The sequence below is a fragment of the Marmota marmota genome, unplaced genomic scaffold, assembly GCF_001458135.2.
Source record: "Marmota marmota marmota unplaced genomic scaffold, marMar, whole genome shotgun sequence".
Taxonomy (NCBI): domain Eukaryota; kingdom Metazoa; phylum Chordata; class Mammalia; order Rodentia; family Sciuridae; genus Marmota; species Marmota marmota.
In genome coordinates this window covers 18,847,835-18,870,537 of record NW_025999949.1, presented here as the reverse complement: position 1 = coordinate 18,870,537, position 22,703 = coordinate 18,847,835, and the positions used below count along the sequence as shown (strand labels likewise).

At 39.7% G+C, this 22,703-nt stretch overlaps 1 protein-coding gene and 1 long non-coding RNA gene across 2 annotated transcripts in view; one reads left to right on the top strand and one right to left on the bottom strand.

Annotated features, from left to right (window-relative positions):
* Nucleotides 1-4,403, top strand: LOC125616530. The gene is made up of 2 exons (XR_007347171.1): nucleotides 1-1,770; nucleotides 1,918-4,403. It is a non-coding gene; the product is annotated as an uncharacterized LOC125616530 (long non-coding RNA).
* The window catches only part of Deptor (DEP domain containing MTOR interacting protein), a 144,871-nt gene continuing 124,356 nt past the window's right edge, over nucleotides 2,189-22,703 (bottom strand). Inside the window, exon 9 of the mRNA XM_015486419.2 lies at nucleotides 2,189-7,454. Within this exon, the coding sequence (XP_015341905.1) occupies nucleotides 7,326-7,454 (129 nt within the window). The 3' untranslated portion in view covers nucleotides 2,189-7,325. The remainder of the gene's footprint in view (nucleotides 7,455-22,703) is intronic.

The window sequence follows — 22,703 nt, the reverse complement described above, 5'->3', positions numbered from 1 at the left end:
AGTAGAATGAATTGGACATAACTTTTCTATGTTCATATATGAACATACCATCAGTGAAACTCCACGTGATAGACAACCACAAGAATGGGATCCTAATTAGAATAAGTTATATTCCATGTATATATAATGTCAAAATACTCTCTACTATCATGTATATATTTAAAAAGTACAAATTAAAAAATGTAAAAAAAAAGTGACAGAAGGGGCGTTTTTAAGGCACTCAATTGAATGTAGAGTAACAGATTATTTGTTGGAGGTTCCCAAATATATTATACAAAGTCTCAATAATTCTTGCCTCAATTGATTCATGGAGTTGTAGGATACAAAGGTTGAAGACATCCTGCATATGATGAAGGCATACATGTAGTAAATTAGGATGGCAAACTTAGGTAAGTCTGTGCTTTAGTTTACGAGCTCTGCAGCACCTTAGAAACCTCAGTATCATTGACCACACATACACTCATTTGACAAACATCAAGAAGTCTCAAAACATGAAGAGTTGGAGAAGATATTAGTATACACCACTTTTGTATTTTGAGTCAGTTTGGAAGCTCATTAGTATAACTCTATAAAGTTGGACGTTCATATTTCCTACAACTCAACAATTATTTTCCTAAGTGGACATCTAAGAGAAACTCCTCTATTGTTTGGACTTGGCATGAGAATGTTCAAAGCAACCCCACTTATGACATAGCAATGAGAATGGCTCAAATGCCCATCGACAGGAAACTAAAGAATTTGCAGCACGAACTTTATTGAGTTGTGAAAAAGGAATGAATTACTATACACAAAAACCTGGAGAATAAAATGCAAATTGCAGATTACATAAAACTCGATGCTCTCTTAGTAAATTTATTTTTTTAAAAAAACTAAACAATTAATAAGAACCAAAAAAGCAAGAAGAATGGTAAACTTCATGTTCATCATTGTGTTTTCCTTGATTAAGAGAAAGTCAGAGACAGGAGTGGGAAGAAAAATACAATTAAATTATTAAAGTATTATCAGTATTCTGGTTCTTGAGTTGGATGGTGGTCTCTAGCATTAAACCAGATGTTTAGCTGGGTGCAGTGGCACACACCTGTAATCCCGTCGACTTGGAAGGTTAAGGCAGAAAGATCACAAGTTCAAAGCCAGCCTCAACAATGCAGTGAGGCCCTAAACTCAGTGGCGCCCTGTCTCTAAATAAAACATAAAAATGGATGGAGATGCAGCTCAGTGGTTAAGTGCCCCTGGGTTCCATTCTTGGTACCCAAAACAAAACAAAACAAAAAACCCAGCTGTTTTAACACCTTGCTTTCTTATTCCCCCATCTACAGAGAGAATAATTTTAAGAGACAAGCCCAAAGGTGACTCTTGAAGGATGAGCTACATGTCTGCTCACTTTGTATTCCCAGTGCCTACGTGCAGTGTCTAAAACCCAAGTCCTCAGTAAGGTTTCCTGAATGAATCAATAAGTGAATAAGCAATAGAAAATTAAATGTCCTTTTGGTTAACTCTGAATACAGCGTGAATAACCACTAACCCCCATAACTTTACATCCCCCCCAACACAGAACTATTTAACTTATTTCCTAATCCATTGTAATCAGTTTTTAAAAATGACAAGTACATGGTATTTTTCCATATAGAACATCCTACAATACCCATCATATAGAGTATCTATATAGGAGAAAATTATTCTGAATCAAATATAGTACAGAAAAAAAAACTTTTTAGTGCATATTTTTTTCCCCAGGCAAAAGACCTCCAGAAAACATCCATCAAGAAGTAGGTTTAAGGGGCTGGGGATGTGGCTCAAGCGGTAGCGCGCTCGCCTGGCATGCGTGCGACCTGCGTTCGATCCTCAGCACCACATACAAACAACGATGTTGTATCTGCCAAAAATTAAAAAAATAAAATATTAAAAAAAAAGAAGTAGGTTTAAAAATGGCACTTTTGGCTACCTTAGAGAATTAGATATGAGTCCCATGTGTTTTCTCTGATAAGTAAGTAGTAGATCAGCTTATAATGCAACCCTTTCTTTGAACAAAAATTGGCTAATTTGTTTTAAATGACAGGAAAAGCTGAAACCCTAAAGTCATTGTTTTAAAAATGTTCCATTTATTTCATGCAATATGCCTCTGTTTTTATATAATAATTCTAAGTATTATGCTACCATTTTAATAAAGGGCAAATAAATCTCAACCCAATTTTAAAGATATATATTAAGTACATTTATTCATTCATTTAACAATACCATATGCTATCTTTGACAATGAACTTCATTTTGGTACATAGCACATTTGTGTTTTGGTATTGAAATGAAGAAAGATACATTGCACCTGAAAATCTGCCTTAAGTGATTAAAACCATGGTCAATGACAGTGACAGATTTCAACCAATTAGCAAAGCCAAAATGTTCTAGAGTTACTCTGTTCATTTATAATAAAAAAATTAAACAGGATTAATACTCAACAGGAGAGAATAGTTAATCTCAACAATTTAAAACAGGTCTCTCTTTAAGACAGCAGATTATTTTCACAATACATTTGAAAGGAAACAGTATTTAAAAATGTGAGATTCCAATGTGAACAAACTTTCAGCAGTAACATTTTAAATATGAATTACCTGTCCCTGTGGTATAGCCACCTTTTATAAGATGGTGTGAAGTCAATCACACTAATCCACACACATAATGATTATCATCTCCAAGTTATTCCCCATTTATCAACTTAACGTCTTATTAATTTATACAATTATTTAACAAAGATTACAAATAAAACCTCAAGACTCAAGCCAAAAGGTAGCTGCATTTCTCTCTATAACAAAACATGGCTTTCAAATTTGCACACATTGCATTAATGAAGAAACAAAAACTATATTCCTTTCCATCACCAAAAGATAAACTCATCACATACACAAACACCTAAAAAATCAAAAGTGTTTTCAGGGAGCAAAGAAAGATATCAGAGGCCCCCAGGTGTGAGTAAAACCTCACACAATACCCGTGCCCTATGTGGGTAAGGCACAGTCCAGACACACACACACACACATGCGCGCGCGCACACATACACACACACACGAAATAAAAGCTCCTAGAAACACTGCTCTTATTCATTTAAGATATTTTTTGTGCTACATTTAGAAATGGATTTTTAAATTTTAAAGCAGAAAACTGTGAAAATATCAGGTAGAATACTTATTGTTTTATGATATGATTTAACAATTCAAGACAGATCAATTAAAACTCTATTCCCTTGCCTTTACAGATCTCTTTCCTTTGCTGAATACCCACAAGCCAAAGGCCCATTCTGGCAACACTACCCTCGGCTACGCAGCAGGACTGCAAAGGCCCTGGTTAGAAGGAGGAGCAGGGCCTCTGGCCTAAGCTCTCACCCAGCAAGCTTGGGTCTGAGCATGTCACGTGACCGTTCTGTTTCCTTGGTCATCAAATGAAAAGACTGAGCCATGCCCCACATGGCCTCCCATAGCACTATCATTTTAGGATTTTCTGACTTGAAGTTTTCATTAGAAACAGCTTTGATTCAATATTACACTCTACCCAGGATGCTGACTAGTAATTTGCATCTGGATAGAGAAAAGCTTTCTGTGGCTGGGTTACCTGTTGGGATTTATTAAACATATGGGCGGTGGGGGTTGGGGGTGTCCCACTCTTGGTGGATTAAAAGTGGCTGCAAATTCTTTGAAATTGACTCATAAAAAGGAGGCAACTCGTTTCCCACCCCTTGGTTCTGGACTAACTTTATGACTCCTTTTGGCTCATAAAATGGTGTGGAAGTGAAATTATGTAACTTCTAAGCAAGTAGAAGAAAGGTATTGCAGTATATTTAATCTCAGCCTGGGCTAGTTCTGGGGAATAGTCAAATGCAGTGGAAATGTAGGCAATTTGGCCCACAGTCCCAGCCCACTATAAGACATATGCATAAGACCATCTGTGTTAGCTTTCCATCAGTATAACAAAATACCTGAGATAATCAACTTATAAAGAGAAAAGGTTTACTATAGCTCATTTTGGGAGGTTCCAGGCCATCAATTGTCATTGCTTTGGGGTCTATGGTGAGGCAGGATACCACAGCAGGAGTAGATGGTGAAACAAAAGTGCTCAACTGATGGCTAGGAAGAAAAAGAGGAAGGACTAGGGCCTCACAGTCCCTCTCAAGGACATACTCCTATGACTTAAGGACCTTCTACAAGGTTCCACCTCTCAAAAGTTTCCACCATTGTCCCAATATTATCACTCTGGGGATCAAATCTTTAACACATGGGTCTTCAGAGGTTTTCAAGATTCAAACTGCAGCACCACCCAAGATCAAGCAGCCTCCACCAACGGCTCACTAACCACAAATGTGGGGCAGTGGTGGGCCACATCAGCTTAATTCTGCCCCAACCGACAACCTGTAGGGTCGGGAGCAAAAAAATTTAGGGGGAGGTTGTTGGGCAACAATAAACAGCTGGAATTCTCCTCTGTGTCAGAACTATGTTAGGTAAAGGGATATCCTCCTGGGTACCAAGACATCCTTATTCTGCAGATGCTCAGCCTCTAGGTTGGGAGACAGTCTGGAGGCAGAGCAATTTCAAACGAATGTCATTGGTACTATAATGGGGTTGGGGTGGGACTTACTCAAGGTTTGTAGGAATTCAGAGAAGGGGCATGAATGCCAGAATTAGGAAACTGGCAAAGGCTTCTCAGAGGAGACAATATGTAAGGGGTGGGCTAATAAGAAGAAAGAGATTCCTGGGTAAAGAAGGAGATAGAACATTCTAGGAAAGAGAAACAGCAGGTGCAAACCCTGAAGAGAGTGAGATGCGGACGTGGGACACAGGGGCATTCACTGTGACTCATGTATGAGGACACTGGGGTGGGTGGAGGAGTGGCTAACATAAAGCTCTAGTGGCCTTCAGAGACCCTCTGGCATTTGGCCTTTAAACTGAGGGTGATGAGAAACCAAAGAAGAAAACCTGTTCTCCCTGCCTGCCTGCCTGCCTCCGCTCCCTGGCAGGAGGAGACTGTATGGAGTACAGGTACTTCTCTGGTGCTCAGATTAGCTAATGGGAAGTTATATTTCCCAGGGTTCAAGATGGTGGGCCTTGGGATCTCAGTAAAATGTACAAGCAGCAGGTGAGAAGATGGCATTTTTTGAAAGGTGTTCTTTCTTCTCTTGTCAATTAATGAAGACCTGGAGAAACAAAGCATCTAAGACTCATCTTTAAAAGATGCTACAAGAAATGTTGTTAAAACCAGGTGGTAACCAACTACTATATATATAAATAGCTAATAAAAAATGGGAAAAAAACCCAGGTAGTATGTTTTCCTACTGACTAGTTGTGTGGTTTGGGCATATGACTAACCTCTTTACAAGTGGGTTTCCTCACGTGCACAGTGGGGATAACGCTGGCCTTGACCTCACAGCTCATTAAAGACAAACATGTAAAGTCTTAGCATGGCACCTGGCATGTGAGAGCTTCCAATATAAGGTTCCTAAATGGGGAAAGTTTGGAGGGGAGGGGTAACTCGGGCTTTAGCATGAAACTACCTGGTGTGTGAACTCAGGCTGTATGATGCAGTAGTTTTGGCAGCTGTTTGAGCTTAGAGAACATCTTCAGTCTTGCTCAGACTTAGTTTCCACATCTGAAAAATGTGGGTGGTGATATCTACCTCAAAAGACTGTGATGAGGAGTGAAGGAAATCATACATAGCAAATACCACAGCACAGAGCCCGACACGAAGTAGAAACGCACACACACGTGGAGGCAATCATCTTTCTCAAATATAGATTGACAATATTAATGCTAGACATTCAATATTACTTCAAAATCCTATCCTCTGACTACAGCTAGAAAAGTTGGATTACCAGGAAAAAAAAAAAAATATATATATATATATATGTGTGTGTGTGTGTATAAAATCTTTAGCATGTTTTCCCATCCACTAGTACCAATGTATGGTGATAACCTATCACCAAGAAATGACTGAGGTACAACACTCTTACTTTGTTAGAGCATATTAAGAAAGCAATCTTGTTGTTTATGGGAAATGATAAAAAGAATTTAGCATTCCCAGACTCCCTCATTTGGCACTTTGAGGAACTACCTCTACATACCAAGACCCAAGATGTACTCTTTCCTAAACCAAAAAAGGAATCATGCATATGTACAACAAAGATGAAAAATCCCTACCCCAGATGGCAATTTCAGTGAAAATAATCCCCCTAATGAGCAACATGTCATGTCCTTGGAATATGTTGCCTTACAAGGCCAGTAACAATTTGGGCTTGAGAAAGCAATTCAGAGTTTCAAGTTTTATCACATAGAAGCTGAGTTCTAGAATATTTACCTTAAAAGTGGACACTTGCAAAGTAAACCCTTGCTGGAAGGCTTGATTTTGAGCTTCACGTGTCGTCTATGCACAAACTTCTTCTATTCACATTCAATATATTTAGGATTAATTCTAGAACATGGTTATAGCTGATTTATAGAACCAAATGATTTAGGCTCAGTAAGAAGAATAATCATCTCAGTAAAAGATCATTATTTCCCTATTTACCTGCTCACAGCATGACAAGGTTTCTTTCTTTTTTTTTTTTTTTAAATCTAATGTCCTAATTAAGTTAAAAGTTGATATGAAGGCAGTAATTAAGAAATTTGTCATTTTATAATGGCTTTTAATTACTTCAATGCTTTAGAACCTTTTTGGAAATGCTGGTTAACAGGTCATATTCCTATGGATGTCACTTTCATTTGAAGCTTGGTGAAATCTAGACCCTCGATTAAACAATTCCCTGCTAATTTGGGTGAAAGTTTTTGTTTGTTTGTTGCTTTTGTTTTTTGAGATGGGATCATGCCTTGTGACCTTGGAATCCCTGGGCTCAAGCCATCTTCCTGCCTCAGCCTCCTATGTAGCTGGGACTACAAGTACATGCTACTGTGCCCAGCTTAAAAGTACAATTTAAAGTCTGTAACAACTAATGACTCCTAAAAGGGGAATTTTAGCATGTTGCTATTCTGGGTAGAAAAACATTTTAACAACTTTCTGCAAACTAAGATTTAAAAAAACCATGAATGAGAACTACACCTAGAAATCTAATAAGGCAATTCCATCATGTAGGAAAACTCTAGTTCCCAAATGTGTTCCACATTGACTTTTTAAAAGATGTGTTACCCGGTTCTTCCACATTCAAACAGTGTATGAAACTCAATTTTAGGATGTGTATGCACAAAGAAAAATTTCCTATGTCCAAAGCCATCCATTCACATGAAGTGTTGTCATTGTGTTATTGTGTCACTCTGGTCACCCATGGGCCACCGGAGGCCTGAAGGGACAGCTGCTCAGCACTCTAACTCCTCCATGACTTCCATGACAATTGTCCGTGGGCCTGTCAGAATCAGATTGCTCACGGTCCGGTAGTCTACGTGCAGCACATTGAGCCCATTGACAGAGACGACGAACTGACAGACCTAAAGGAACAATGAAAAGAAAGAACATCAGTTATAGCTGCAAGGTTTTTACAGACCTTTCATGAAGATAGTGTGCAGCCATAACAGGTAAGTCATTCTTAAAATATCCATGCAAACCCACTGACAACTCCAATTCAACAATCTCCAAAAAGGCACATTTTTCCTGGCATTGTGATGGGAAAAAAACATGTATTTTATGTATTTATTTTCAGTACTGGGGACTGAACCCAGGGGTGCTCTACTGCTGAGCTACAATACTAGGCCCACCCCCTTTTAAATTGGGACAGGGTCTAAGTTGCCCTGGCAAACAATTTACAGTCTTCCGAATGCTTCATCCTCCTGAGTTCCTGGAATTACAGGTGTGCATCAATAATGTGCCTGGTGAAGAAGCATTTATTTTAGGGTTTCACAAAATTGGGCTTAAATCCTAACTCAGAACCTTAAGCTAGGTTATTTAAATTTCTGAGCTTTATTTCCTTCAATTCTAAAATAGGGATGTTACCTACCTTATAAGGTTATTGCAAGAATTAAAGAAGGTGAAATACACAAAGCTTCGTTACAGTGCTCCAAACCTGTGGAGATGCAATGTCTCCTTATAGTCACTGTGGTTTTTTTTTTTATGGCTGTAATTATTCATATGGACTCAGTAGACAAGAAGACCTTATGGTCCAGTGTTCCCTGAACAGTTCTCTTTTTATAAATATTGCTTCTACATGATTATTAATAGTGCTTCCTAGTGCTTCCTTCCATTTGTCAAGGGGTCTAGTCATTTTTTCCAGTATTGTGTATGGAACCCAGGGGCACTTTACCAAGAAAGCCACTTTCCCAATCCCCACCCCACTTCTACTTTTTTTTTTTTTAAGACAAAGTGTCCCTAAGTAGTTAAGGCTGGCCTCAAACTTGCAATCCTCCTGCCGTAGCCTCTGGAGTCACTGGGATTACAGGCATGTGCCATCACACCTGGCTGAAGTGTACCAGTTGTAATGATAAATTCTACACATCTCCCTACTTCCTATCCCCAGAAAAGTGGATGAGGCTAACAAAGGCTAACTTTTACAGTGAGTGGTAACCTATGGCAGGAGAGGGAACCACAAAACAATGACAAGCACCATTCATTTATGTGAGCCCACTCTGTATACATCAGTTAAGTTTGGTAAGTCTGTGTTTATTTGTTATAGCAGCAGTACTTATACATATTCAGTGCTGAATGAACTGAATAACTAAATGCATAAATAAAACAGCACAATTAGGATTGAGTTTGAAGGTCTTCTTGCTCCATATAAATCTCTCCTCTCACTGGGAAAATAAGAAAATAGGAAGAAGGAAAAGACAGCAAGCAGGAGAAGGGATAGAAACAGGGAGAAGGAAAGGAAGGATGGAAGATGGCTGAGATGGACTAATTGAGTGATGAGTCCCATATCTGTGGTTCTCATCATCCCACTCCTGTTAGTACAAGGCCTGAGTAACTAATGTGTGTTCCTGCTCCTAACTAGTTATTAATTAATTTAGTGTTGAAGAATTCAGCCAAACAATGTGGAAAATACAAAAACATTCTGAAACTACCATTTCCCTTTAGGTGTTTTCTGAGTGGGTGTTGTAGTCATTTTTTTCATGGCTGTGACCAAAGATCTGACAAGAAAATTAGAGGAGGGAAAGTTTATTTGGGGCTCATGGTTTCAGAAGTCTCTGTCCACAGGTGGCTGACTCCATTCCTCAGGGCCCAAGATAAGGCAGGACATCATGGTGGAAGAGACGTGGAGGAAAGAGGCTCAGTCATGGTCACCAGGAAGTCGAGAGCTCTGCTCCACATCACAAAATATATACCCCAAAGGCATGCCCAATGACCCACCTCCTCCAGACACACCCCACCAACCCTAGTCACCTCTTAGTTAATACCTATTGTGGGACTGACCCACCAATTAGGTTAAAGCTCATAATCCAATCATTTCACCTCTAAACCTTCTTGTGTTGTCTCACCCATGAGCTTTGGGGGGGAGCGGGGTGACAGGACACCTCACATCTAAACAATAACAGTGGATAATTTAAATTTAAATTTAAATATTATATTAAGTCCCAAACAATCTATACCTACTACTTAGGTACACCAAGTTTGAAAGTATTAAAAGGTCAGTTCTGCCTCTGCAGAAAAGATGTGGGATTTAGAATCCAACAATAGTTTGACATCCTTGGCCCCTTTGATGGATGACATTAATCAAATCACTTCTGTTCTTCTATGTCTCATGATATGTTTTAGTCATTTTTTCATTGCTGTGACTAAAAGGTCTTACCAGAACAATTTTAGGGAAGGAAAGTTTTATTTAGGGGCTCATGGTTTCAGAAGTCCAAATCCACAGACAGCAGACTCCATTCCTAGGGGCTCAAGGTAAAGGCAGTTATCATGGTGGAAGATTGTGGCAGACGAAACCAGCTCACTTGATGATCAGAAAGCAGAGAGAGAGAGGACTCCACTTGCTAGATACAAAATATATCTCCCATAACCACACCTGCAGTGAACCATTTCCTCCAACCATACACCACCTGCCTCAAGCCAACACCCAGTTAATCCCATCAGGGACTAATTCCTCCTCAATCATTTCTCTTCCAGATCTTCTAGCATTGCTTCACACATGAGTTTTTTGGGACACTTCACATCCAAACAATAATATGATATGTCTTATTTTTAAAAGAGTTAGGTAAACATGCTTATCTTCACAGGTTCAGATTAGAGAATGCACTTAAAACCTCTTCCTTAACACCAAGCAATACAGTAGTGCTGGGTTCTATTCATTTTTTTTCCTTAAAAACACTCCCTTCAAGGTCACATACAAAACAGAATAGAAAGTGGAAGGTCATAAGCAGACTGTTTATTTACTCAGTGAACAATTGCTATTTCTTCTTGGATTTTCTACTCCCCAATTTACATCACTAAGGTGTTTCACCTGCCCAACACCACCCCATGATCACCAGTTTTCCTGTTCCTTTTCATTAGTCTTTCCTCTTGGATTCAGGACATGTCTTATATAAAATCAGCAATTGTCAATCATGGTCAAGGTCAGAGTCATATTGGAGGTCATGCAGCAGGTCGTAATTCCTCCCCAAGTGGGTCACAGTAATGCACAGGACAATTTAGCTCTAATTTCACATAGGCATTAGCCTGGGATTTGTTTTTGTTTTTGTTTTTTTGGGTTTTTTCCTTCTGCAGAGCAGACTCTCCAGCCAAAGAATGGGAGGAATTTCATCCCCTCCATTACCAGAGAGTTGGTCTTTAGAGCTTGATTCTTCTTCCCTCTTTGTATTGCCAAATAATCCAATCATTTTGAAGGCAAGAGTTTCCAGGAAGTCCAGCTCCAGCTCACCCTTCACAGGTTCCCCAAGATTAAATGTGTCTCTGCATGACATAGGGTCACATTCAGAATGAGTCATCACCACACTGGGTTTTGTCTATAGTTTGTTTTAATTAACCAACAACAAAAAAAATAGAAATTCTTCATATAAAATCCAGATTGGGGCCTCTCTTGGACAAGGAGAAGACCTGATCACACCATGCCTGGATGGCCACTGGACAGGGGCTGAGTAAGGGCAGCCCCTTCTCAATGGGGCATACGCCACCCTCTCGTTTGCCACCGTAATTTCTACTTCCTAACTTATGCTTAGCTGATGGGCGTTTGAGTTTGAAATCCCCTATCTGGAACCAGCAAAGAAAAGAAGCCAAAGAGACAGCGGCTTGAAGCTTCAAGAACTGAAGGAGAAATGAAATGTGGAGTATCCATGCAATGGGATGTTATCCAGCCATAAAATGGAACAAACCACACGCTGTAACACGGATGAGCTTAGAAAACATACGAAGTGAAAGAAGCCAGTCACAACAGCCCAGAGAGAGAGGACTCCACTTGCCAGATACAAAATATATTCCCCATAGTCATGCCTCCAGTGACTACTTCAGAGGAGCCATCTGTAGGAAATGTTTAGAATGGCTGAGTCCTATGGGTTGCAGAGGGCTGGAGAACAGGGGTAGGACATGGGGGTGATTGCTAATGGGTAAGGGATTTCTTTTTATTTATAATTTTATTTATGATCTGGACATCATAAATCTTGGTGAGTGGTGGCTTGAATTAAATTTAATTTTAGGCAAAGGGAGAGGATCATTTCTTGGTTTTGGTTTGTATGCATGTGCACACATAGGCACATTTCTCAAATACCAAAGTGTGACTTATTTGCTTTCTCATAAAATAAGGCAATAAGACTGGGCAATTAGACATTCTCACTCCCTTGCAAAGTAGCAGGGGCAATAGGGGGTTAGAACAAATGCCCTGTGAAAAGCTCATACCCCACAATCCTCTTTACCTGTGCCAACACCTGGGTACACCTCTGGGAGTATAACAATCAAGGGGAGACCTCTGCCACCAAGGGGAAAAGGCTAAGACATCTTGAACCAAAGTGAGTGTGAAGAACTTAAAAAAAAAAAAAAAAAAAAGATTTAACCACCAGAGTCCTTGCTTTCATGAAGCTCACAATTTAGTTGGAGAAGCAGAATATCACAGGTAGGGTCCTTTCAAAATTGAGGGCAACTTTTCAGTAAAGTCTGTCCATTGACTGAAAACCTGTCTTTGGGGATGGGAATATAGCTCTGTGGTAGAATAAGTGCCTAGTATACATGAGGCCCTGGGTTCAATCCCCCCAGCAATACACACACACACACACACACACACACACACACACACACACACGAGACGGGAGAATAAAACATATTCTTTTCCAAGCACCAATCCAGGTACTTTAAATACTTAATAAAAAATCTTCCTGGCCGGGCGCATTGGTACACACCTTTAATCTCAGTGGCTTGGAGGCTGAAGCAGGAAGATCACAGGAAGCTCAAAGCCAGTCTCAGCAACTTAGCAAAGCCCTAAGCAACTTGGCAAGACTGTCTCAAAATAAAAAGGGCTGGGGATGTGGATCAGTGGTTGAATGCTCCTTGATTCAATTCCCAGTACCAAACAAACAAACCAAAAAAAAAAAATGAAAAAGAAAGAAAAATTTCCTAACAACCATGTAGTGACATATGTTAGGTTCTGGCCAGACACTCAGCTGTCATCCTAAAATCAGCTTGATATCTTTTTCAGAAATCACCTTCCCTCTGTCTCTGCTGTGGGCAATATGGATAGGAATGTCAACCAAGGTACCCTGTCACCTCCCTCATTCATGGGGTCACCTAACTCAAGCTTGGCCATTCACACTCACTCTCCCCGAAGCACTGAATCTGGATGTAACACTAAAGACAAACTTCATTTGCATTGGTTCTTAGGTCTCCAGGTCATCTCTATTCCTGTCCCTTGCTTATCAATTGTGGTTCTCTAGATTTGCCTTTGATTGTTTTATGTACTTGATATCCTTCTAATCAGTTCTTTTTTTTTTCTTATCATAGCTGGTATCTCTCATTGGCAACCCATAATTCCCAATACAATCCTTGTGAGCAAACTGAATGTCAGGGAGGTCAAGTTACTTGCTCAAGGTCACACAGCTAAGTGCCACATCTGGAATTTAATTTCCATATGAATCCACAGCATTACACAGATACAAATTTATGAAGTACAGTATGTAAACGTGAATTCTGAGGAATGCAGAGAAGAGTGGAAGATAGGTATTTTTTTCTCTTTAACTGTTAAATAGTTGTAGATCCACTCAAATCTCTTATAGTTTTGATGTTTAGGATCTTTCAACTTTTTAAGAAGGTTTTTATTCAATTAAGACTGGGTTGCCATGTGTGTCATTTGTCATTCTCAACAATATGTAGAGTTAGACACTTATTTCACAATTTTCCTTAAAGGAAGAAAAAAAGGCTTCAAAACCTTTATCATGCTTATATTCAAGGTAGTATTTTTAGAATTAGATTTTAGAAAGACGTCATCTCTCCCCAAGTGTTCTCAACACTGTGGTTCCTGCAGTTCCAATGTCCTGTTACTAAAAATGTACAAAATGATCTAGAACTGCAGTCTTACAGTGTAAGGTATTCAGTCATAATGGACCTCCAATTAGCATCCATGGTACACTATATTTTGCAAATCAACATGCATTATGAGTAACCACAGGAAGTACACAGCTTGGGGGGAAATGACTTCTCTGTATTAAAAAGCAAACAGACCCAAATACAGAGAACAGGTGCCTCTGAATTGGCCCACCTGGGGAACATATTACCCCCTACCTGGGCTGGAGGGCTTAGATGAGAATTCAAGCGTGTTCAGAACACTTTTCCTTATAATCATCTTTATCATGTCTATTTTCAAAGATTGGGCTGCAGTTCTTTCATTTCCCCAATTCTTAGAAAAGCGATCAATCATGAGTTTGTGCAGCGGCTCTGTAACTCATCTCCCAGGAGTGTGTGTGCTGCAGAGGATTGAGTCCAGGGCCTCACGGGCATGCTGGGCAAGTGTTCTACCACTGAAGTTATATCTCCAGCCATTTTTATTTTTTATTTTGAGACAGAATTTCACTAAATTGCTCAGGATGGCTTGAAATGTGGGGTCCTCCTGCCTCAGCTTTCAGAATAGCTGGGATTACAGGTGTTTGCTACCATACCTGGCAAAGTTTAGGATCCAGTCTTTCCCATCTGCTAACTTTTAAATGAAGCGACATGAAACATGTTATCATCAATGAAAAGAAGAACAACACCTTCGTCTGTCATAGTAAGCCTAGGAAAGAAATGTCTCTGAGCAAGCAGGCAGTGGAGAAAAGTCTAAGGAATTGAGTGGGACTTGTAAGAGTTAACAAGAAGAAGGCAGGACTAAGCGCATTTCAGGGTGTGATCAGGTTGGAACAAATACCTAGGCAGAACTCCAGCCTTCCTCCTGATAGGAAGCCAAATCAACTAAATAATCTTGCCTCTAATTCCTCTCCCTGCGCCAGTCCTGGCAGATGGATGATAACCCTCTGGACAGGCTGAGTTCCCAAGGGATTGTGCAACTGCACATTTGTTCTTACATGGCTGAAGTCCCACAATTACTCAACTTGATTCATCCAAAGTGGGAGCGAGGCTGGGGAGAAACACAGCACCTACAATTACAAGAAGGTCTTCTCCCTGCCCTGGGAATCTGCATCCATTCAGAATGGTGCACCCTGCCACTGCTTGGTTCTTATGAATGTACTTTGACTTGTCTTTGCCTCTTTTGTTTTTCTTTCTTTCTTTCTTTCTTTCTTTCTTTTTCTTTCTTTCTTTCTTTCTTTTCTGATCTTGAAATGATTGAAGGGTGAGCTGCTTCAGACTTTCTCTGAAGATTACAGAAAATGTTTAGAGAGATAGAGGCAGATAAAGTTTTGGAGACAAAATCAGAAGGAAGAGAGAGATAAAAAAGACAGAAACAGATGCAGAAAATAATCAGGAAGAGCTGGTTCCTAGTTAGTGGGTTGGGGAATCCTGTCCATCTAAATGATACAGAAAGCAGGAACCAGATGCCAGGCAGCAAACCTGAAATTCTCAATCAAGCAGAATGCTCTACTGTGCAATAGAGATCATCCTGATCAAGATCCCATTAAAAGTGGAACCCTGTTCTATCAGACCCTGCCAGCCATCCAGCCTATCTTCTCTTAAACACTTCTTAGGTCAGGAAATGCAGCAAATGATAAGGAAGGCTTTGGGGGGCTGGGGGCAGTTGCATGGTAGCTGTTCCTGCTATGTGTGCAATCAACATTATCTAAGTCACTTTTAATGCCAATTGCTGAAACAAAAAGCACACTCAGATATAAAATGCTAGCTTGTGAACTGCACTGAAAATACAAGTCACTTTGAGGAGTGTGGACTCTCAGATCTCACCCAAGACCTACCAAATCAGACTCTCCAGGGGTGTGCTCTAAGAATTCCCATTTTCATTGAGCATAACAGGTACCATTTTGAGAAACAGTGCTGCAAAGCATCTAGTCAAAATGTTTCCAACATCATTAGTTTAAATGCTTATCCCACCTGTCTTATAACAGTATATTCTTTAACCATGAGTATTGACAACTTCAAACAAGAGAAAAAAAATCACATTTCAGTTTTTTGAGTCAAATTTTTTTGAGTCAAATTTTGCTACCTTTTAGGCTTCAAAGCTAATAATAATCTATAAAATGCTGAAGATTAGAGCCACAATCAGAGATAACATCTAAGTTTCCCAAAACACAACACAAAAAGTAAAACATGCTGTCATGTTAGTCCACACATACCTTTAATGACATTTATGAGCTATATCTCAACTGTTGATGTCACAAATTAATACTATGGTCAGGCCTACTGAGAATAAAGTTGCAACTTTTGAAGGCCAAAACATCAAAAAGAAAAGAAGGCTGGGGTAAACCACAGCAAATAGAGTCATGAGTAAATTAAGAAATATTTGAAAAATGTTGAAATTTAGTGTTCAGAAAGAAAAACAAGTTATATTTTGATTGTTCTTATTTCCTTATATTTTGCTTCAAATCATACATGTGGCTGTCATAATAGGATCCTGAATAATGTGAAAGCAATGGCAGACACATTTCCACAAAGCACTATCTCTCCTCTCCAATGCACACTTCTGAAAGCCCAGCCATTTGGTCCACACCTTAATCTGTCTGGGAGGCGAAAACAAGTACCATAAACAGGGTAGCTTACAAATAACAAATATTTGTCTCCCATTTCTGGAGGGCAGGAATTCTAAAATCACCACACCAACAATGAGGTACTGGGGAGGGCCAATGGCTTCCTTGCAGATGATACCTTCCCATCCTCATATCAGGAGGGGTGACAGCACTCTTTCAGGACACTTTTAAAAGGGCATAATGGCATTCATGAATGCTCCACCTCCATGAGCTCATAACTTCCCAAAGGTCTCACCTCCTAATACCATCACCTTGGGGCCTAGGATTTCAATGTGTGAAATGTGAATTTGGGAGACACAAATATTCATACCACAGCAGTCCTTACCCCAGACCACTTCTTAGGTCACAACTTGCCAATCAGCATGGACAGTGCTATAATAGCTAAGAACACCTAACCTTCTTTCAAAGCTTTTTTTTTTTTTTTTGAATACTGGAGATTGAATCTAGGAGTGCTTAACAACTGAGTCACACCCATAGCCCATTTTTTATATATTTTTTGAGACAGGATCTCACTAAATTCCGAGGCTGGCTTTGAATTTGTGATCCTCCTGCCTCAGCCTCCAGAGCCACCGGGATTACAGGCATGCACCACCATGCCCAGCCCTCTACCAAAGTTCTTGATGTGTGTGATTTCATTTAAAATTCTCAGCATACCCTCCTGAGGCAGTTAATTATTTTTATTCCCATTTTACAATGGAAACTTAAGTTACTTCACTGGCCCAAGTTCAGGAAGCTACAAGTGGTGAAGCCAGGATTCTGACCTTGAACTTGTAGACTTACATCCTAGTTTACTATGCATCCTGCACTTAGCTAGCCACTCCCCTAAAACTGGCACTAACACCCTATGGATGAACACTCTACCCTGATATGGTGTCTAAGTGCCTCTTAGACATAATTAATTTCTCAAGAACACAACATTTGCTTTTTCCTTCTACTATCCCTGAATATGGAACACTGCTCATTTCATGGTCATCATTATTACCACCATCATCCTTATACAGAGAAGAAAATAAATAAGAACAGGTAGGGGACATTTTTATTCTCCTAAAAATAACTCTCATGCCTGTAATCCCAGCTGCTTGGGAGACTAAGGCAGGAGGATCACAAGTTCAAGGTCAGCCTCAGCAATTTAGCACGGCATTAAGTAACTTAGCAAAAAGACTCTGTCTCAAAACAAAAAATAAAAAGGGCTGGGGATGTGGCTCGGTGTTTAAATGCCCTTGGGTTCAATCCCTAGTGAAAAAAAAAAAAAAGAAAAGAAAAAAAGAAAGAAAGAAAGAAAGAGAAAAGAAAAGAAAACAATAACTCAGGCAAACGTAAGTCAGATCCAGTAGGGTTATGTGCCATCTTATCTCCAAAGACTGTTCAGTTAACCGTGTTTCCTCACAACCTGAAGGAGGAGGAGGAAGGTCCTTCTCACTGTTGGCAGCTCTTCTCCTCTGCTAGAATTAACCAGGATGCAACAATGAGGTGAATATTAATGATTCCTGGATAAAGAGTTTAAAGATTCTAGAGGAATAGAGGGGAATATAATGATCTTTGGTGGCAATGCTACATATAATTCAGCCAGCAAGTTCCCTAAACCACATCATTTGTCATAACAATCGATTATATTACCTAATCTCTGCCTTCACCCAGCATGAACAACTCCACTCACAATGCTTTTTTGCTGTTGTGGTGATTGCTGCTTCATAATAGAAACAAAAGAGCAAAAGATTAAATATATCATCTGTCTTGAGTAGGTGGGTGAGAAATTGGGTATAACATGATCTACACAGCATAGATGTCACCATGCTTGATAATAAACACCCTTTACGTGCCTCTAAAACTTGGTTTATCCACAGCAAAAATCAATTTCCTAAGAAGTTTATCCCTGGGGATATTCTCATTCTCTCCTTCCTCCCTCTCTTTCTGATGAGGGATTCTCCAAGGATCCTCAAGCACAGGGTAAAAGAAAAGTAGCGCAGAAGCCAGAGTCAGGAGATAAATTCTAATCTCAACTCTACACCCAATAAACTGATTTATGGAGCATGCTATTTCCCTTCTCTGGATATTAGTTCTTCATCTGATAAATTAGATAGAAAAAAAAAAGAAAACATTTTTAGAAAATTTAAAGTACATTTTAGCTCTAATGTTCTATGTGGAAAAGAAAATGGTGATTGAACAACATGTTTACTATTAACAGTGCCTTTGGTTTATTAAATACTTATGTGCCAAGAACTAGGCCAGGCATTTGTTTCTATTAAATTTGTAAAGGAAATGTTATTCTTAGATACGTAAACTGAAGTTTCAGAGCCATGCAAATGGAAGAACATGAGATCAGAGTTTCTTTCGTGCACTTAATGCATTTTAGGTTTATGAACAAACAAAGCAAAAAGACATATTACAAAGCTCTCTTCCCTTAAGACAGTGTAGCGTAGCTGTCGGCAGAAAGTGACAGGACTAAAAGTCTAGTAACTGATCCTCATACATGTGCATTGGACTTAAGACCAAAACAGCACTATAGAAAAGAGAAACATTTTATAGTGATCAAAGGTTTAAACCTTTATCAGGAAGATTAAAAAAAAATGAAAACACTTATGCACCTAAAAAAAGTCTCATAAACCACATAGCAAAATTCACAGAATTCAAGGGATAAATCGGCAATTACACAAAAACAGTTAAGACTATTCTGTCCCATTTACAATAAAGGATAGAGCAATTACACAGAAGGTCACTCTAGACATATGTAATACATATGTATAGCCTATGATCAGCAATTCTGCTCCCATATCGTACACAATACCATGTTTATGGTATGACTAATTTATAAAGACTTCAAAAATAGATAGCTAGTCCATGATTTAGAATTCCTTGGTAGTGGTTACATTATCAATTCAGTTTGTAATAACTGTAGATGTACTTAAATACTTTGTACATTTTTACATAGTTCAATAACATTTTCGTTTTAACCCCTACCTTGATAAGTTACTAGTTTTGTGACTGTAAGCAAGTTGAAAACTCTGAATTCTACTTTACTCATCTGTAAAATAAGGATCAAGTTTATTAATAGGATCAAATCTGATTAAGTATTAATCTCAGTGTTTAATACCAGTAAATATTAAATAAATGTTGGCTTTTCTCTTTTATTCCTCTTCTTATGCAATCCTTCTTCCACCATATAGCCCAGTGAAAGCAAACTGTTGAAGGCAAGGCTTCTTATTCAGGAAAGCCAGTCTGGATTCTAGTTTGGGAAATGCATACTTGTCAAGTGATGGCCTCCCTCATTCAGATGAAGAATTTTATTTTTAAATATCTTTATTTATTTATTTTTATGTGGTACTGAGGATAGAACCCGGTGCCTCACACAGGTGAAGCAGGCACTCCACCACTGAGCTACAGCCCCAACCCCCAGATGAAGCATGTTTAAAAACTGAAAAGAGAATTTGCTCCAGTCTAAGAGAACCCTACAAAGACAGAGAATCTAGAAGCCACAGTAATCCATTAGTATACTTTGAAAGTAAACAGAGGGGTCAGAGCAGAATCTGTGGAATCCGTGGTCCTGTCCCTAAGGTATTCACATTAACAAAGCTGTTTCAGAGCTGAAACAGTTGCACAGTGTAATTAGACTCAAAGATGGTCCTTCATCAAAATATTAGAGACATAAGCCAGCTCAAGATTTGCTGGTAAGTAGGAATTCATTACATCCATGGAATGCTTTATGCTTATAAAAACATTCACACTCATCAAGGACACGACTTAGAATTTTCAGATGCTGCTGTTGTAAATAAGTTGTGTGTTTGTGTCTCTTGCAGAACAGCCAGGACAGCAGAACACTGTTTTGAGGGGGAAAAGGAGGGAGAAAAAAAAGAAAGAAAAAAAAGAAAACTTGCAGCTGTATCTTCAGCCCCATAAATCTCTTCTCCAAGTATGCAACTGGCTGGAGTGACGGGTGTGGGAGGAGGTAGAGGTCCAGCTCTTGGACAAGCACAGGATTCTCTCCCCAGGGAATTAGTCTTGCTCTAAGCCTCATGCATTTTAAGCATGCTATATGTCTATGTGGTGTCCCCAAAGAACAGTGCACAATTAGCCTTGAAGGAAAGCCAACTGTTCATAAGAGTGACTATCTTTCACAATAAAACAACAATGACAGTAACTCAAAGCAGCACAAAAGCATTTTTGTTTCAAATTAAGAAATTCAAAGTGCCTGCTGGCCCTACACAGAATCTGCCCCATTTGAACCCATCAACCACTGGTGTGTGTCAGATCTAGGCTTACCCTTGTTCCACTCTGCCCAGCTGGGTAAATCAACTCCAGGGGGATTGTGGTACACCCAAAGGAGGGGCAAGGATGGGGAATGCTGGCTCAGTTCGTAGAGCTTGATTCTCAAAGTTAAGACAAAAAAATTTTTGTTTTCCTGAGATTTTCTCTAGAGTTATGGATCAAGCCAAATGGAGGATCTGTGACCCATACTGACAGTTCATGTCCACTTCCCACAGGCAGCCCAGGACTGTTCTAGGACCACTTGCAAGGCCTGCTTGCATTCAAGGAATACAGCATATTCTCAATGTGGCACTTTCCCAAAGCCATAAGAAAGGTCCAGTCACTGGAAAGAAGCAATGTATGCACGTTACCTATCACCTTAGGATCAAATCTCACTCTCACACTCCTAAGCTGCTCTTAGTCAGCTTTTGCGTCAATAAAACACACAACAAGAACAATTCAGAGGAGGAAAAGTTTATTTTGGCTCATGGTTTCAGAGGTTCAGTCAATGTTTAGCTGATTCCCTGCCTCTAGGCCCCAGGTGAGGCAGAACATCATAGTAGAAAGGAAAGTTGAGGAAAGCAGCTTAGGACACAACCAGGAAGCAGAGAGAGTGAGCTCCACTCTCCAGAACAAAATATAAGCCCCACAAGGAGCACAGGTGCACCCCTGTGACCTATTTACTGTATCACACCCTCCCTGTCTGCAGTTACCACCAGTTAATCCATATCAGTGGATGAATCCTCCATTCAGGTTACACCTCTCATAATCTAATCATATCACCTTTGAAAATTCTTGCATGGTCTCACATATGAGCTTTTGGGGGATGTCACATATCTAAACCATAATAGCCACCACAAAATTGGCTTACTTTGGATACAGAGAGCTCCTCAGAACTCCCTGCAATTATGAGTGGGTTAAGGGGAGGTTCCAACAGTGGGAGGCACATCCTCCACACGTCAATTCAAACACAAGGCTCGACGAGGTCAGCCTTCCTCCCTGATCCCAAATTCCTTTCTCCATAAGAACCTTTTACCCAGTTATCTGTTTGGCTTTAAAATGTTTATTATTAACTGTTTTAACACCCAGAAATTATTAGACTTTTTTTCCCCTCCAAAGATTTTAAAAGACTGACTCTTAACCAAGATACAGAATATTAAGGTTATTCATCAGGCAACTAATTGAGTTATAACTTTGTTCTCCTAAGCACAAGGCATTTTTCATATATTATTTCACCCATAAGGAATAATCTGAAGTGTGTTGGTGTTATGATCTAACCTCTAAATGAGTCAACCTTTCTCATTCTTCCTCTAAGTTGGTTGTTCTCTGATATGGGTCAAGAACAAAATGGGGGCGGGGCATGCGTATTGCAGATACGCATAAGGATGTTGCCACCTAATTTGTAATGTTTTAATGGGAAAAACAAAATAATTGAAATAGGATTGAGCACAGGGTATCCTTTTTTGGGTGTGGTGAGAATTCTTACCTATCCTTTCCTGGATGCCCACAGAGGAAGGATCAAGCTGGTTTCTGCTCTAGAACCACTTCCTTATTCCACCACTACATGGCTATCATTAGGACCATGAAGCTGGCCCACTTCAGGACTGTCCCAGTTCAAGAACTTGTACTTAGGGTTCAAGAAAGTGTTCCATGCTGATTTGGTGAGATACTGGGGGTGAAGCCTTGTCTAGTATTTGAAAGTAGGTGTGGGACAGTGTGTCATCTGGGCCATATCATTCTTAGAAGCCTTGGACACCAGTCACGGAGAACTATATGAATCTGGGGAATGAAGTTCCTCAAATAGCTATTCCTAGAGAATTCACAGTGGGGTAGGGAGGGGGAGCATGGGAGGATTAGATGAATTCTAGATAGGGAAGAGGGGTGGGAGGGAAAGGGATGGGGCAGGGGATTAGCAAGGGTGGTGGAATGTGATGGACATCATTATCCAAAGTATATGTATGAAGACTCAAACTGGATGTCAACATACTTTATATACTACCAGAGATATAAAAAAAATGTGGTATATGTGTGTAATAAGAATTGTAATGCAAAAAAAACCCCAACAAAAAAGTACATGTATAAAGGCATGAATTGGCGTGAACATATTCTATATACAAAGATATAAAAAATTGTACTCTATATGTGTAATAAGAATTGTAATGCGGGGATTTGGAAGATGGCGGCGAGGGGAGTGCATTACCCCCGTGTGCTGCTTCACTGTGTGGGAGTATGACAAGTCAGGACGGCTAAAGGATATCTTGTTAGGAATTTCCAGCAATAGTGGGGTGCTCCGGAACCTGGAGGAAGGATTTCCATCGCACGAGGATCGGCTACGGGGACTCAAACGCGAGAGGTTTGTCGCACGGAGGGTAACTGCTTATCCAGCAAATCGCCCCGCGGCTA